Source organism: Catharus ustulatus, chromosome 2 (assembly GCF_009819885.2).
Source record: "Catharus ustulatus isolate bCatUst1 chromosome 2, bCatUst1.pri.v2, whole genome shotgun sequence".
Classification (NCBI taxonomy): domain Eukaryota; kingdom Metazoa; phylum Chordata; class Aves; order Passeriformes; family Turdidae; genus Catharus; species Catharus ustulatus.
Window position 1 is genome coordinate 113,927,096 of NC_046222.1, and position 13,809 is coordinate 113,940,904.

Sequence of the window (13,809 nt, forward strand, 5' to 3'; positions counted from 1 at the left end):
AGCAAGTAAAGAGTGGAGCTGTAGCCAAGAATTTTAGAAACTCCCAAAGGGGCAGAGTGACCCAGAGAGCATCGATGCACAGGAGTTTGGAACACAGACTGTGAGTAATGAATGAATTTCAGTGGCTTTTCCAAGGGTCTTTTATCAAAGAACAAAGAAGGCTGTGGGTACAAGGAGGTTCATGCATACCCTTCCCACTGTATTAAATCTGACTACAAGCCAAGCACTTTATCCACTTTTGCAGCCTCAGGGAGCCACCTTTGAGCTCTCCCTGCAGGGCAGTGTGGCTGCACAGCAGTGACCTCCTCTTGGCCTGGGACAATTCTCAAGGTTATTCCTTGAGGCAGAGACCTTTCTACAAACAACCAATCTTTGGATGAGTCCAATTAAATTTCTCTAAACTGCAACTGGACTGCACAGCAGTGACTGTCCCCTGGAACTGGGACTTCTCTCAAGGACTGAGATTCCTTACCTAAGAAATTCTTCTTACCCAAGGCAGAGAGACTCCTTACTTATGGATCCTTGGCAAGTGGTTAGTAGCATGCTAAATAAATATCAATGAAATCCATGTAGTTAATTCCTTTAGACATATGCCATTGTCCACATGCTTAGCCACAGCTAAGCTCCATCAGGAGTTTAGAAAGCAAGGGGGTCTGCTCTGAAACTCATGACCCATTGGGAGGGTCCTTACCCTTTGGCTCTTTGGTCTCTTTGTAAATAATTCAAAATAGATTTGAATTTGATTTTCCTTTGTATAATGTAGTAACGAATAGAGTGAACCTTGCAATTGAACTTTATTAAGATGCACTTTTATAAATTCGTATTAAACCCACTCTTGTTAATACCTGGCAATGATTCTTCCATCAGTCTGAATCACTCATTTGTGACAAACTGGTGTAGTTGGCAGGATCCTAAATCAGGATCCATGGCATAATGCTACAATTGTTTATGGCTATTAAAATGGTTTTTAAGGCAAATAAAATAAACATAATTCTTTGAATTTGTAAATGGCTCAGAACTGAAGACTAAAAAGTAGGAAGGAGCAAGCATTGACCATTTTAACAATTACCCCTGGCTGCTGAATGTGAGTGGCAGAGAGGTGCCAAGCACAGCATGAAGTGCATTGTGTGCCTACTTTAAGAAAGGTCAAACTCCTCTCCCCATACTGGCAAGTCATGCCTTGTGAAAGAGAAAAGGAGGATCTTTGCCTTCACGAGTCTTACATGCCAGAGCACTGACTTGCTCTCCAGCCTGTCTCTGGTAGACTGCCCCTCCTTGATAGAGCTTTCCAGTTTCTTTGTGACTGTTTCATTATCCACAGCCAAATGCAAACATCAGAAAACTTACAAGTTTAATGCAACAGTAAACCAGTGTAGCCAGGTATAATTGAAGCTCTGAACTGCACCACAGAGTTTCCTTCATGCATAACACAAACACTTTTGCTAAGGCTGCTGTAGAAGTTCATCCTACTGTGAAAGTTGCAACTCTAGTGCCACTGCAAGAGCCTTCTTTAATCAAATTGCTTCAGTGACACTAGCTGAACTTGAAAAGTGTTTAGTGAGTATAAAGAGAAACCATGGAAATAGGTGTATTAAACAATACCCGTGTCTTTGGTACTTGCATTACAGTGTTTATAGCCAGTATTGCATCACCTGTTTCCTTCAGAAGTAGGATAAGTAGTTGAAAGCACATGTTACAGGTAAAGAACTCAGAAAAGGGAAAAAAAAGGTATTAAACCTTTTTTGTTGTTGTGTGGTGGCTCTGCTTAGGGTATGAGAAGCAGATATTTCCAAACTGTGATTTTAAAAAAATGTTCTCATTTGTTGTGCAGACACAATTCTTAAAGCAAACTAGCTTAATTTGGGAGCTAAACTCAAAAAGATTAGGCTCTAGGGACTAATTGACCCTTACCATTCCTCAGGTATGGGCTTTACCAAGTACTGTCCCTAAAGGAATTCACAGGATTGAGTAAGTGCATTTAAAACCATTATAAATGATCAAAATTATTAACTAATTAAATTATTATAAACCATTTAAAATATATAGGACTAAAAAACTCCCTGGTATATCACATTTACAACTGCAATTCAGAATGTTGGGGTTTTTTTTGGTTTTGCAAAACCTTACACACATACACACAGAGGGCAACAGCACAATTTAAACTATAATCCAGGTACCTCAAAGCTTTGCTTCATTTGCAGATGATTTATAGTAGCATAAACCCAAACAACTTACAAATCAGTGCATCCTACTGTGTTTTTGGATAACTAGCACACTTCTGTGAAATGTGTTGCAGGTTTTGTTCCTTTTTGTCCTTCCCATTTAGACACTATAGGAGCAGTTCACAATCATTTAAGAAAATTACTAGCTCTCCTCTTAAATAAGGAATGTAAATAGCTGGAATGAATTACTATTTATACTCACTTGATATAATACGGCACTTTGTTTGGTGAGATTGCCCTCTCCCAGGGGCCTTGGACAGAAGCTGTTAACAACAAACAAAGAAACAAACAAATAAATAAATAACTGCACACATAATTCATACACACAAACATACCTAGGAGAGAAATGTGGAGGTCAAACAGGAAAGACAACGTTAATCTCTAGAATTACAATTCTGCACTCAGCCACGTTGATACAGGTCTGTTTGCTCAGTTGCCTGTGGAGGCAGGAAGGATTAACCTGCTGTTCTGAAACTTCTGTCCTAATCTCAGAGAAATTGAACTCATTCAGCTGCAAAGATAAATACAAAAACTCCTTGAAAGCTAAGCTTACAGAACAGATACAAAGCAGAGAAAGCAACCTATCTTTTCTGGCATGTTCTCTTACAGGATTCCTCCTGCTAAGGTGTTTGACTGGGTTTTCTTCTATTTCTTTCCTTTAGTGGTCAGCACTTCCCATCCTTCTAGGAACAGAATTATGCACTTGTTTACATTTTATGTTGAGTGAAATTACACTGAGATATCATCGAAGTATTTTGTTTGTTGTTATTCTGTTGCTGACTTGTTCTAAATGGTGGAGATTTTTATTTTTATTTCTCACATTATGAATTGTCTTACTGCTTTCCAATAACAGCAAATAATGGAGAAAATGGCAGTATGATCAAACCAAATGGAGAGGAAATAACTTTGCTCACTCTTGGCTATCAGGGTGTTACATGTCAACAACACCTTATAAAACAATGAAAATATTTTCTAAAAGAGGTTTTTATGAAACTCATTTGACAACAGAATTACAAATCATTTTTTTATTAGAGGCAGAGAAAATTTATAGTTTAGGCCATAATCAGGGAGATGATTTTTTTATTAGGAGTTTTTTATCTGTCAAACAAAGTAGAACCAAAAATTTCTTTCTTTAATATAATGATTAAAACAGGAACATATGAAAAGTGATCTAATGAGGGGAAAAAAAGCCTGTTCACCCAGTATAACCCTTCTTTTTAGTGACCTCTGCTGTTCACAAAGGAAAGCAGTTGTTACCAGGACAACCAGGAATCAGCTTCTTGACCATTTGACTCTATTTTCATTCCCTCTCTTACTCAAAATAGTACTTCAAAAACGCCACTCCCAAGTTGCTTCATCAAAATCAGCAAATCCCAATCCACACAAATAATAACTATCAATATATATATTTCATCTGTTTGGTATCAGATTCACAGAAGTCAATCTGTAGAATGAAGTATAGTTTCTCTCTTTCCCGCATATTGGAGTATGTAGAAATAAGATTTTGAGGAAAGAGATGAAATGTACTTCTAAAATAGATGTATAAGGAACTCTCGCTACTTTTGCACACGAATTGTGAAGAAGGTTTGGAGGGAGACTAGGGGCTCCACAGAGGGGACACAAATCAGCCATGGGAGAAATTGGTGCCATTATAGATGGTCTGAAGAGAAGGAAGAGCCGGTGGGAACAGGATACAGGCTGGGGAAAGGGTGAATGAATTTCATATAAATGTTAAGAAGCTAGCAAAATGGTTGGAAGGGACTTAAAGATCACCTCGTTTCAATTTGCCCACCAAGGGCAGGGAACCTCCTATTAAACTGGTTAAACAGAGCTCCATCCAGCCTGGTCTTGAACACCTCCAGGGATGGGGATTCCACAAACTCTCTGGACAACCTTCCAGTGCCTTGCTACTCCTGCAGTAAAGAAATCCTTCCTAAAACCCAATCTCAACCTATCCTCTTTCATCTTAATGCTGTTCCCCTTGTTCTATCACTACATGCCCTTGTGAAAAGTCTCTATCCATAAATATGATAATCCTGTTTCAGATTGCTGGTGGCCAAGGAGTTCTGAAAATTCTATCTCAGCATCTCTGCGCATTCTGCTGTCTTCAACCCCCAGCCAGCCATCTGTAGCTGAGTGTCATTGCTTTCCTATTACTTACATTTACACAGACTCATGTTCTTAAAAGTAGAAAAGTAAATTTCAAAGGTATGAACCATGAGAATCAGTAACTCTCAAATTGTGCAAGAAACAGAATTTTAATTACAGTGTTAGATCTTTTTGAAAAGTAGCACACCACACTGCCATTGAAGTCTGTAGCATGGCCCACAAACACAAGAGCCCCAAACCATATGCACTTTCAAACAGAAATACTCAAATACACCTAATTTATTATGATCAAATACTCCTTCTCGGGGCAGGCACTGCCTTTGGTTCTGTGTTCATAGAAGGAGCTGTGAAGGACAAGGCTGCTGCCCACTGAGCTGCTCTCTTCCTGGTAGCACGAGCTGCAGCTGCTCAGTTTCTGTGCTCTGCTACAGCCTCGAAGGACGTAAAGATACAGTCTGTTATGTAATTTATAGAAATGCAAAAAGTATAAAAAAATAGAATATCATGTAATGTTTTGATGTTAAAAATCTCAAAATAACTTTAATCCCATTTTCAGCTTCATACAAAAGTCTTAACCATGATGCTTAAATATTCCTTCTACTTGTAAGAAAAAAAAGTGTTGTAAATATAATTTTGATGACGGACCCAATTTTCTCCATTCTAGATGGCAGGAGGAAACAACAGCCAAAGAGTTGGAAATCACTATTTCATTTTACACTATCAGTTACTATGTGATTTCTTTACATGCTTTCATTCAGTAATACTAACATAATGTGCACTAATATGTGGTCCATCCACCAGTTTTAAAATGCTTACTCAGTGACAATTGTAAGAGCTCTTAGCCATGGCAATTGGCATCATCTGAGGAATAATTCAAATCAGACTAAACTAAGTTATCATTTTTGAAAACAAAATGCCCTTCAATATTAACTAAAAATTGACCTTGTTACGTATTTCTCTCCCAAGCAATCATTAATATTCCCAATGGGAACACTCACAAGTTACAGTTGCTCCACTTTAGGATTTGTTTGTAATTCAATAGCTAAAGGACAGAAGAGATTGCTGTGTATTTTTCCAGAAGATGTATTTCTTCTGTTGCTTCTGAATTAATCTGGGTAAGAGCTTTGCAGTCATAACTTATTATCATAGAATCTTACATATGATAGTCTTCTTGATCCATTAGAAGAGAAACAAATACTTTTGCTTTCATGAGAGCTAAGTGCTATAGGAATAACAAACAAATCTGTGATGTTCTGCATAATTGGATTTAGTATTCCTTCAAGAGGTTGCTGTGAAGCTGTCTATAATACACTTCTGGTTTCCTGGATGATTCTAACCTTGCATAAATTGGAGTTGACAAAATGTGCAGTACTTTTTACAGCTATACATAGAGAATAACTTTTGTCAGAAGCCAAGAAGCTGAGACCAGCTGTTTCTTACCTTTGGTTATCAGTATAGGTTCACTATCCCTTACAAAACCGGTACAGGTAAATGGTTAAGTCCACCTGAAAGTCTAGCTAGCAAAGGATTTTTTTTGTACATATGCTCTAGTACCCCTGTGTGCTGCAGCACTCAAGAAGCAGACGTTTCATATTTGCTGAGAGTAATTCCAAAGTGTTTTATTGCTTGAGTTTGCACAGTATAAGCACCCATTACCACAGACCCAGCTACTTTCAGTGCTGTTGTGACTGAAATTAAATACCACAACAAAATATAGGGCGTTTTAAGAATGAATTTAAATTTCCCCACACTTATTTGCATTGACATACATTTTAATGGTTATCTAATTTTTGAGTTTTATTTCTTTCTGTAGGTATTCTAAGAGCTGGGACTTGTCTTGCCTGTGAACACAGTCCTTGTTGGTAAGTCGACATTCTTACTTTGTGGCAGAATGTATAATGAAATGGTGGCATGCTGGCTCTCTAAACTCCAGTACTGTTTTAATCTATGCAGGGATCTGAATGAAATATTAAATAGGATGGTAGTAGTTGATACTACAAAAAATAATCTTATAAATATTTCACTTTAGCACTGCAAACATAATGAAAAATACATGCCTGTTTACCAATGGTAAACTATTTCTCCTTCAGCTATTCAAAGAGTAAATTCTGTATGTCCACATTTAAATGTTACTCTTGCACTTGTCTGTTCTAAATGTACTTTTTAAGTTCCAAATACAAAAAAAAAGCTTTTGACTTAATTTTCACTAAGAAGTTTTGGACAGAAAACACAAAGAAGCATTGTGTAGTGTTGATACACTCTTACATATATCCTGTCAATTTTTTTTTCCTCACTTTGTTAGAAATCCATTATATTTGTTATATATTTCTTTCAGCATCGTGGTAGTTAAAGGTGAGTTCCTTTTTATGCTCCCATTATATTGTTTGGTGGCCATCATATCTGTAACACAGCAAAGGTGCTGAATTATGTTCACATTTCACATTTTAATGATAATCATTTTCTGATTCAGTCTGAAAATTCTACTCACCTATGTGACTTACGCTGTTCTACCTAACATTATCATCATTAATACCTTTATACAAACATAGAGATAAGAAACTGTTTATTCATTCACATAAAGTTTATTTTGATGCCAATTATTTTCACTGCAGCAAGGTATGGATTTGGTGACTTCAGATACAGGCAGGCAGGGAGAAAAGAAATTATGAGATGATCTTTGCATCAGGAAAAGATTGTGATTCCCCAAGAATCAGAATTTCCCATCTGTGTAAGCTACCTTAACTTTTCAAAGAAGATTCATCGAGTACTACATTTTGATTATTTTCAGATGACACCATTATAAATGAGAAGATACTGCTCTCCAGAGACTTTAAGGAGGCCATGCTTTTCCCCCTTAGAGAACATGCTAAAGCAATAATTTCCCACCATAATCAGTGCATGATGCAGGCTGACAGGATGCCAGCTCCAAAATTTGTATCTGCATGACAGTGACATAATAGAAGTGTTTGCATAACATGTAAGATCTTCGAGATCCATTGCAACAAATGCCACCATATACCTGTAAAAGAGAGTTTTTCTCATCAAAGATTTAGATTGATTTCTAAGTTATGGATTTTTTATTGTTCTAGGTAAGACTGATGAACAATCAGACCATGTTGTGTAGCACTGAGGTCTAATATTGCATGATGTAGTTGAGAAATTATGTCAGCATACATCAACTACTCAACTGAGAGGCTACAAGGCAGAAAGATCAATGGAAACCTGCCTTTCATAAGGTCTAGCTTGGGGTCTAGCCTGCCCCAAGCCCCAGCTGTACATTGGGATGGATTCATGGGCATTTTGGACATAGAGAGCCCCTTCTCAGCTTGGATTCTGCCCTTCCTAAGCCCAAGCAAACATTCACTACTTCCCTGGAACACAATCAGCACTGTGTCACTGTAGCACACGTGCAGACTTTTACCAAATATACCATTTTTAGAACACGTCTAACCAGAGGAGAAGTCATCTTTTATGACTAAAAATCTCTAAGAAGAGATTTTTAGTCATTAAAAAGTTCAACATGTGATCAGAGCCAATTATGACAGTCATTTTAGAAGAGTTAAAAGAGGCTTTTCCATCCTGCATTTCCTGCTGGAATCTTTATGGCCAACTTCAGATTTATCATCTGCAGCTTAGGGTCAACTTTATACTGTAAGACCTAAATAATGCACACCTTTAATCATGAAACAGTCTTTCCAAAGTTTCCAAATGCCACTTTGTATTGTGAAATATAAAATCCATCTAATGATCATTTTCTTAAATGTCACACGACTGTAAAATGGCAAAAATACAAGAATCTCCTTGTTAAATAGCAGAATACTGAATGAAATAGAGCAAAGAAATACAGATAGTCTATAATGGCCCATGTACCCCAAAATACAAGTACTCCACATTCCTAACTTGTGTTGCACTCTCATGTTCTTAAAAATGAAGCCTCTAAAACTGGCTGATCAAATGAGGTTGTAAAATGGCCTAATGAAACTGGTGGTGATTTTTGGCAAATGAAATTAAATAAACAGGAAAATAAATCTTTGGTAATTATTCCATGTACTTACATAGCAAACCAGAAAAATTCTGATATACATATATAGAATATGCCTGTTATATCTTAGTCTTGGAGCTTGAGGACAAGGGAATGTCCTAAAATGAACACAACATACAACTCATGACAACATGGGAATGTTAAATTCATCTCAGTTAAACTTGCCAGGGTGGAAAAAACTAAGCAGTTTTCATTTTGATTAACAGATCCAATGTAACTCAAAAGAGATTATAAGATATTGTGGGGAAGAATCAGTCTTAGCAACATACTAATTCAGAGAGTGGACAAAAGTATAACAGACAATAAATAGGCATATTTTGAATCTTATTAAGAGCAAAAAATAGTATTTGATTACTTGTAAATTATGTACCATGGGAGAATATAGGATATTCTGCCAACTAAGGATAAATTACAGAAATTAACTAGGTTGCTATAAAATATAAGATAGCATATCTCCTACCCACTCTCTTCAAAAAGTCCCTCTCTTCTTTAAAATAAGTATTACACAGCATTTTTAAATAGTTGACATATTAAAGCCAAGAGCACAAGAGAGACAGTTAGAATTATTATTTGGATTATTTTCAACACCATTCTAAAATACTTTCTATTGGAAACTTTTTTTTCTCCGAAACACAAAATATTAATTACAAGGAAAAATTTCTTGCTTCTGGGTGAAGAAAGGGGGAGAACATCATTATTTGAAAACTGACTTTACAATTTTTTTCAGAAATTTGTATCCCAAGGTATTATATAGATAGGATCATATAGCACAAAAGTGCAGAGAAGGGAAAAATACAAATACAAAACTTGAATTCAATAAATATTATTTAATTGCAAATCAAATAAGTTTTTAAGATTTATAGGGAGATTTTTTTGTGGTTTTCCTGAGAATAATGCATAATGAAAAAATGAAAGCTTACTGTAAAATTAATTCTGCTAACTTAATTCCAAAAGTAAGCATAAAGATAATCTCTCAAAATAATGTTTTACTACTCTTATAGACCTTTAGCAGTCAGGCCAAGGCAAGCACTATCAAAAGCTGTAGCTATGGCCATGATATTCTAAACAAGGGAGAAATGAACTGAAGACATTTTCTCCTAACTTTAAACCTGATGTACACATCACACAAGTCTTGAGGTTAAACTGGTGCCCAGTGTTCTTAGAAATTCACCATGGTAATTACAATGGCAAGACCTGTGAAAAGTATTTGGTTTTGTTGGTACTTTGCTAGTTTACATTTATACTGAAGTAGAAAAACAGTTTTCTAGCAATCAGGCTCCTCTAGATAATATAACCATATTTAAATGCATATAATATATGAATATTTTTATATAAATACATTTAAATACAGTAATAGAATCTGTTTGCTTTCAGAGAGTTCTCAGAGTTAGGCTGATTTGTGTCCACTTACTCTCTATCTTTATTCCACTACCAGGTCATCTATTCTATTCTATTCTATTCTATTCTATTCTATTCTATTCTATTCTATTCTATTCTATTCTATTCTATTCTATTCTATTCTATTCTATTCTATTCTATTCTATTCTATTCTATTCTATTCTATTCTACTCTATTCTATTCTACTCTATTCTATTCTACTCTATTCTATTCAAAACATTTCCTGTGATATCTAAAAATATTAAACCATTTTTCTGAAGGACATGGATGAATGAACATGGTTGTCAATGTTTGCTTGTCAAAAGTATATCTGAAAGACAATATGATATAATGCATGCAGTGAGAAATAAGAGAGAAAGATACAATTGCTTGGACTGGAAAATAATCTATCAGATGGATGGGTAAAGTGTCCTAAGAGTCATAGAGCCCTCTCATTTTTAGACTTGGATATCTTAATTAGCGGGACTTGCCCTTTTAAATGCATCTGCCTATGCAAGAAAGAGCTTCCCCAGTCTTTGCTTTGCATAACAATGTGAGCACTCAAAGACAAGGTGGGAGAAGTGAGTACTTGACTTCTCCCCCAGCTCGAATGAATTCAGAGCCACATCTCCAATTTCTCAGGAGAATGGCCTAAATAACTGAAGGAAAACACAAAGGCACAGAAATAAGAAGAAAAAATACTCAGATCTGAACCTTAAGAGCTCTGAGTTTATCCTGAGAAGGAGAGACCTAGGTTACGCAGCCCAATCCCGTGACCGTATTTTTTATTTTTAAGCTGCAGTTATCCAATATAAAACAAAGCAGATGCACTCTGATCACTCACAATGCAAACTGATGGCTCCAGCATTGGCCATCTTTCTGTTTCTGAATGAAAGCTGCTAAGGCTGCCTCATCTTGTGTTGGATTAAGTGCTGCTCTTACAAGTCCAAAGCTGTGAGGTATCTCCTGTTAGGTATCTCCAGGTCCTAGCACATATTTAGGTATGAGCATTTAATAGTCTGGTACTGACATATGCAGACAGGAAAAGCTCAAAGCCTGGGAAATATGAATCAACATTTTGGCTATGGGTATATCAGCCATTTAGCTTTGCAAACGTAAATTTTCTTTCTGTTCCTTGTATCCCCAGGTTTTTCATGTTGATTAAAATCCATGTTGTCTAAGCTTGGAAACGAGTGGAATCTTCCAGTCACACTCTCAAGTAATTGCCAGTTATACCGTGAGCACTGTGTCATGCAATCACTTCACTGACATGCTATACTTACTAAAAGATGGCCCATACTGGGGCTGAACAGTAAATTACAAGGTTTGCTCAAGGCTTTAAAAGATGTAACACCTTCTATTTTTCAGCAATCACCAGCAATGCACATGCACTATGCCATTAAAAAGTATGAGTGATTGCTGAATAGCACTGCAAATGATATTAGAAACAATCTGACATCAGCACTACCTCTCATTTATTACATCTCAAAAAAAGTAATTACTATTGTGACATATACAGGTGGGTCTTCCAACAAGAGACAACGAATCTCATTTTTTTGTTAGAGGCAGAATCACAGAGAAAAATAAAGGTGAAGTCAAAACAGTAAAATTATTCCAGAAGAGTTACTGAAAACTTTGGAGCTGGCATTATGTTTAAAATTTGCAGATACTCTTTTTCACACCTCAGTTACTGTATATAATTCCCAAATTAAGCATCATCATCCATGAAAGGATCACAGATTTTTCTTTTAATTACTTTGCTAAATATTTACAAGTTTCTCTTTAATAGAAAGATCTTATTTTTGCTGGGTTTTTACACCCTGATTTAGAGAATTCTAATTAAACAGCAAGTTTCAAACCCAACAAAATCACGCCATGGATTCATGATACAAAGTGGTAATACAGGTATCAGATGTATCTCAACTATTGCTGTGAGTGCTCTGTGTCCTTGGCAAGGAATGAGCTGAGCTGGAGCTGGGACTGACTCTGTGGACACTGGCAGAGCAAAATGAGCATGAAGGTCAGAAGCTGAAGGAGTGGGGTGAGAGAGCCCATTAAAAAATGCAGAAGGCCTGGAGAGAGGCAAATTCCCGTGAAAAGTAAGGGCCAGTTTTGATAAGAGTCTTTTATACTTGAGGCTGACCGAAGCCTTGATTGAGAGGCACAAGGGGATCCCATTCCTTCACCACGATCTCTTGAACTTACAACCAGGAGACATCTGAATTATCCCATGCCACAGCATTGATAAACACTGGCACTTGGTCGTTTAAAAGATGAAAGAGTGGAAAAAGAATGTTGAACTGCATGAAAAGACAATGGAGAAAAACTGTCTCTAATTTAAAAATGCCACAAATAAGAATACTTTTTTTTTTTTTCCCTTTACATTCCTTATCTCTGTAGCTCACACCTTCTTTCCAATCTCTTTCAGAAAGAGCTCTATGAATAGCCCTTAGAACAGGCTGCAAGTGCTTAGAAACAGGCTTGATTCCTTGTCTCACAGGGCATGACAAATATGAGGTCCCTGCATCACTCCCCCATTACTTTTGTGCTAGATTTTCAGCAGCCTCATGCAGCTTCAGTTTCAACCAAGCAGAGAAAGACAGATGATGCTATAATTTCTATGTATTAAATAATAACAACCATATGAAAAAGTTACCATGATTCGCAGAACACATTTATTTCTTTCAGATAGGAGAGAAATGTAATTTAGTCACTGATTTTATGTGACCTTGACTGCAGTACCTGCCTTTTTGCAGAACCACTTAAAGGTATATCAACTATAAAAGGATAATTTTTCATATAAGAATATAAACAGATATTATTACTTGCACCTTAAGATGAGCAAGCATGTATGGAAGAGGGAAAGTTGATGCTCAGTTAGGGAGAATGAACTGATTATTACTGGAATATAAACTAGATATGCAACAGCCAATTGATTGCTTATTTTCTTAATGATTATAGTTTGCATTGTATATCTCAGCTCTTTAGATAAAAATGCTCTGTTTTGAGCTTATAAAATAAAACCACACAAATTGCTATGATTAATATTTTCACTGCTGTTGCCACACACTGATCAACTTGGACTCTGTCTGCCATACACTGAAACCTAATTTACAGGCCATTAAATTCACCTTCATTTGACCTGCCTGATTCTGTTTGGCAACCTTTATGTCTGACTTGTTCACCCCCAAAAACACAGCTGCAGAAAAAACACCAGAGCTAGATAGCAAAAACTGTGGCACTCTCTCCTGCAGTGCTCTCTCTCCCATAGATGTGCTTCCATCCGTGCAGGGATGCAGCAGAGATAGTACACAAAAAGCATGCCAAAGCATGGTATTTTCCCCAGGCACACTGATAGTACATGATAGTGGATGTTTTTGGAATTTGGAGCATGTACTGGCAGTTTTCAGTGACCCAACTCACAGATTTGGAAGGATTCTGCAGATGTTTCCGGAGCTTCAAATGCCTAACTTTAGCATGCAGGGTAAGATTATGTATTTACACACACATCTAAGAGAGAGAGAACAAATAAGGAAATACAAATGCCCATTTTTCTAAGTGATTTGACTATTTCCAATGTCAACACACTTACACCTGGCTCCTTTTCCTATCCTCAAATAGCATGAAGTGTTCATGATGTCCATACTTTTCTGGCTCTAATTAGTTGCACAGAAGAATAATGTCTCACTGGTGGAGGGTGGGCTGAAAGAGGTGATTATCATAACACTGACAAGTTGTTAGATTTATCTAGTTTATCAGTAATAAGGCAGAATGTGCTTGAGACATAATCACACCAATTGTCTGCCAGAGAACAAAGACACCTTGATCAGTGTGATACTGCAGTGCAGGTCACTCTAGTCTCTTCCAGGCTTGCTTAATTTACCCTAAAAATTTAGTGTTTCACCAAGAATACACCATGGGTCCCAAGGAACAACAACAATCTGTTAAAATATTGTGTTCATGTCACATACTCATAACTCTTGCACATTCAGTCTTGACAAGTCTGATTTGCAGTTATATATATTGAGCTGATAAAGTGTTCCCAGCGATCAAGAGTTA

General features: G+C 36.7%; 1 protein-coding gene across 11 annotated transcripts in view; it reads right to left on the reverse strand.

Moving 5' to 3' along the window:
• DMD (dystrophin) overlaps window positions 1–13,809 on the reverse strand; it is a 1,072,200-nt gene that overhangs the window by 114,579 nt on the left and 943,812 nt on the right. For all 11 annotated transcript variants that reach the window (XM_033051053.2, XM_033051056.2, XM_033051052.2 and 8 more), the window contains one exon: window positions 2,425–2,485. In XM_033051053.2, the coding sequence (XP_032906944.1) occupies window positions 2,425–2,485 (61 nt within the window). The remainder of the gene's footprint in view (window positions 1–2,424; window positions 2,486–13,809) is intronic.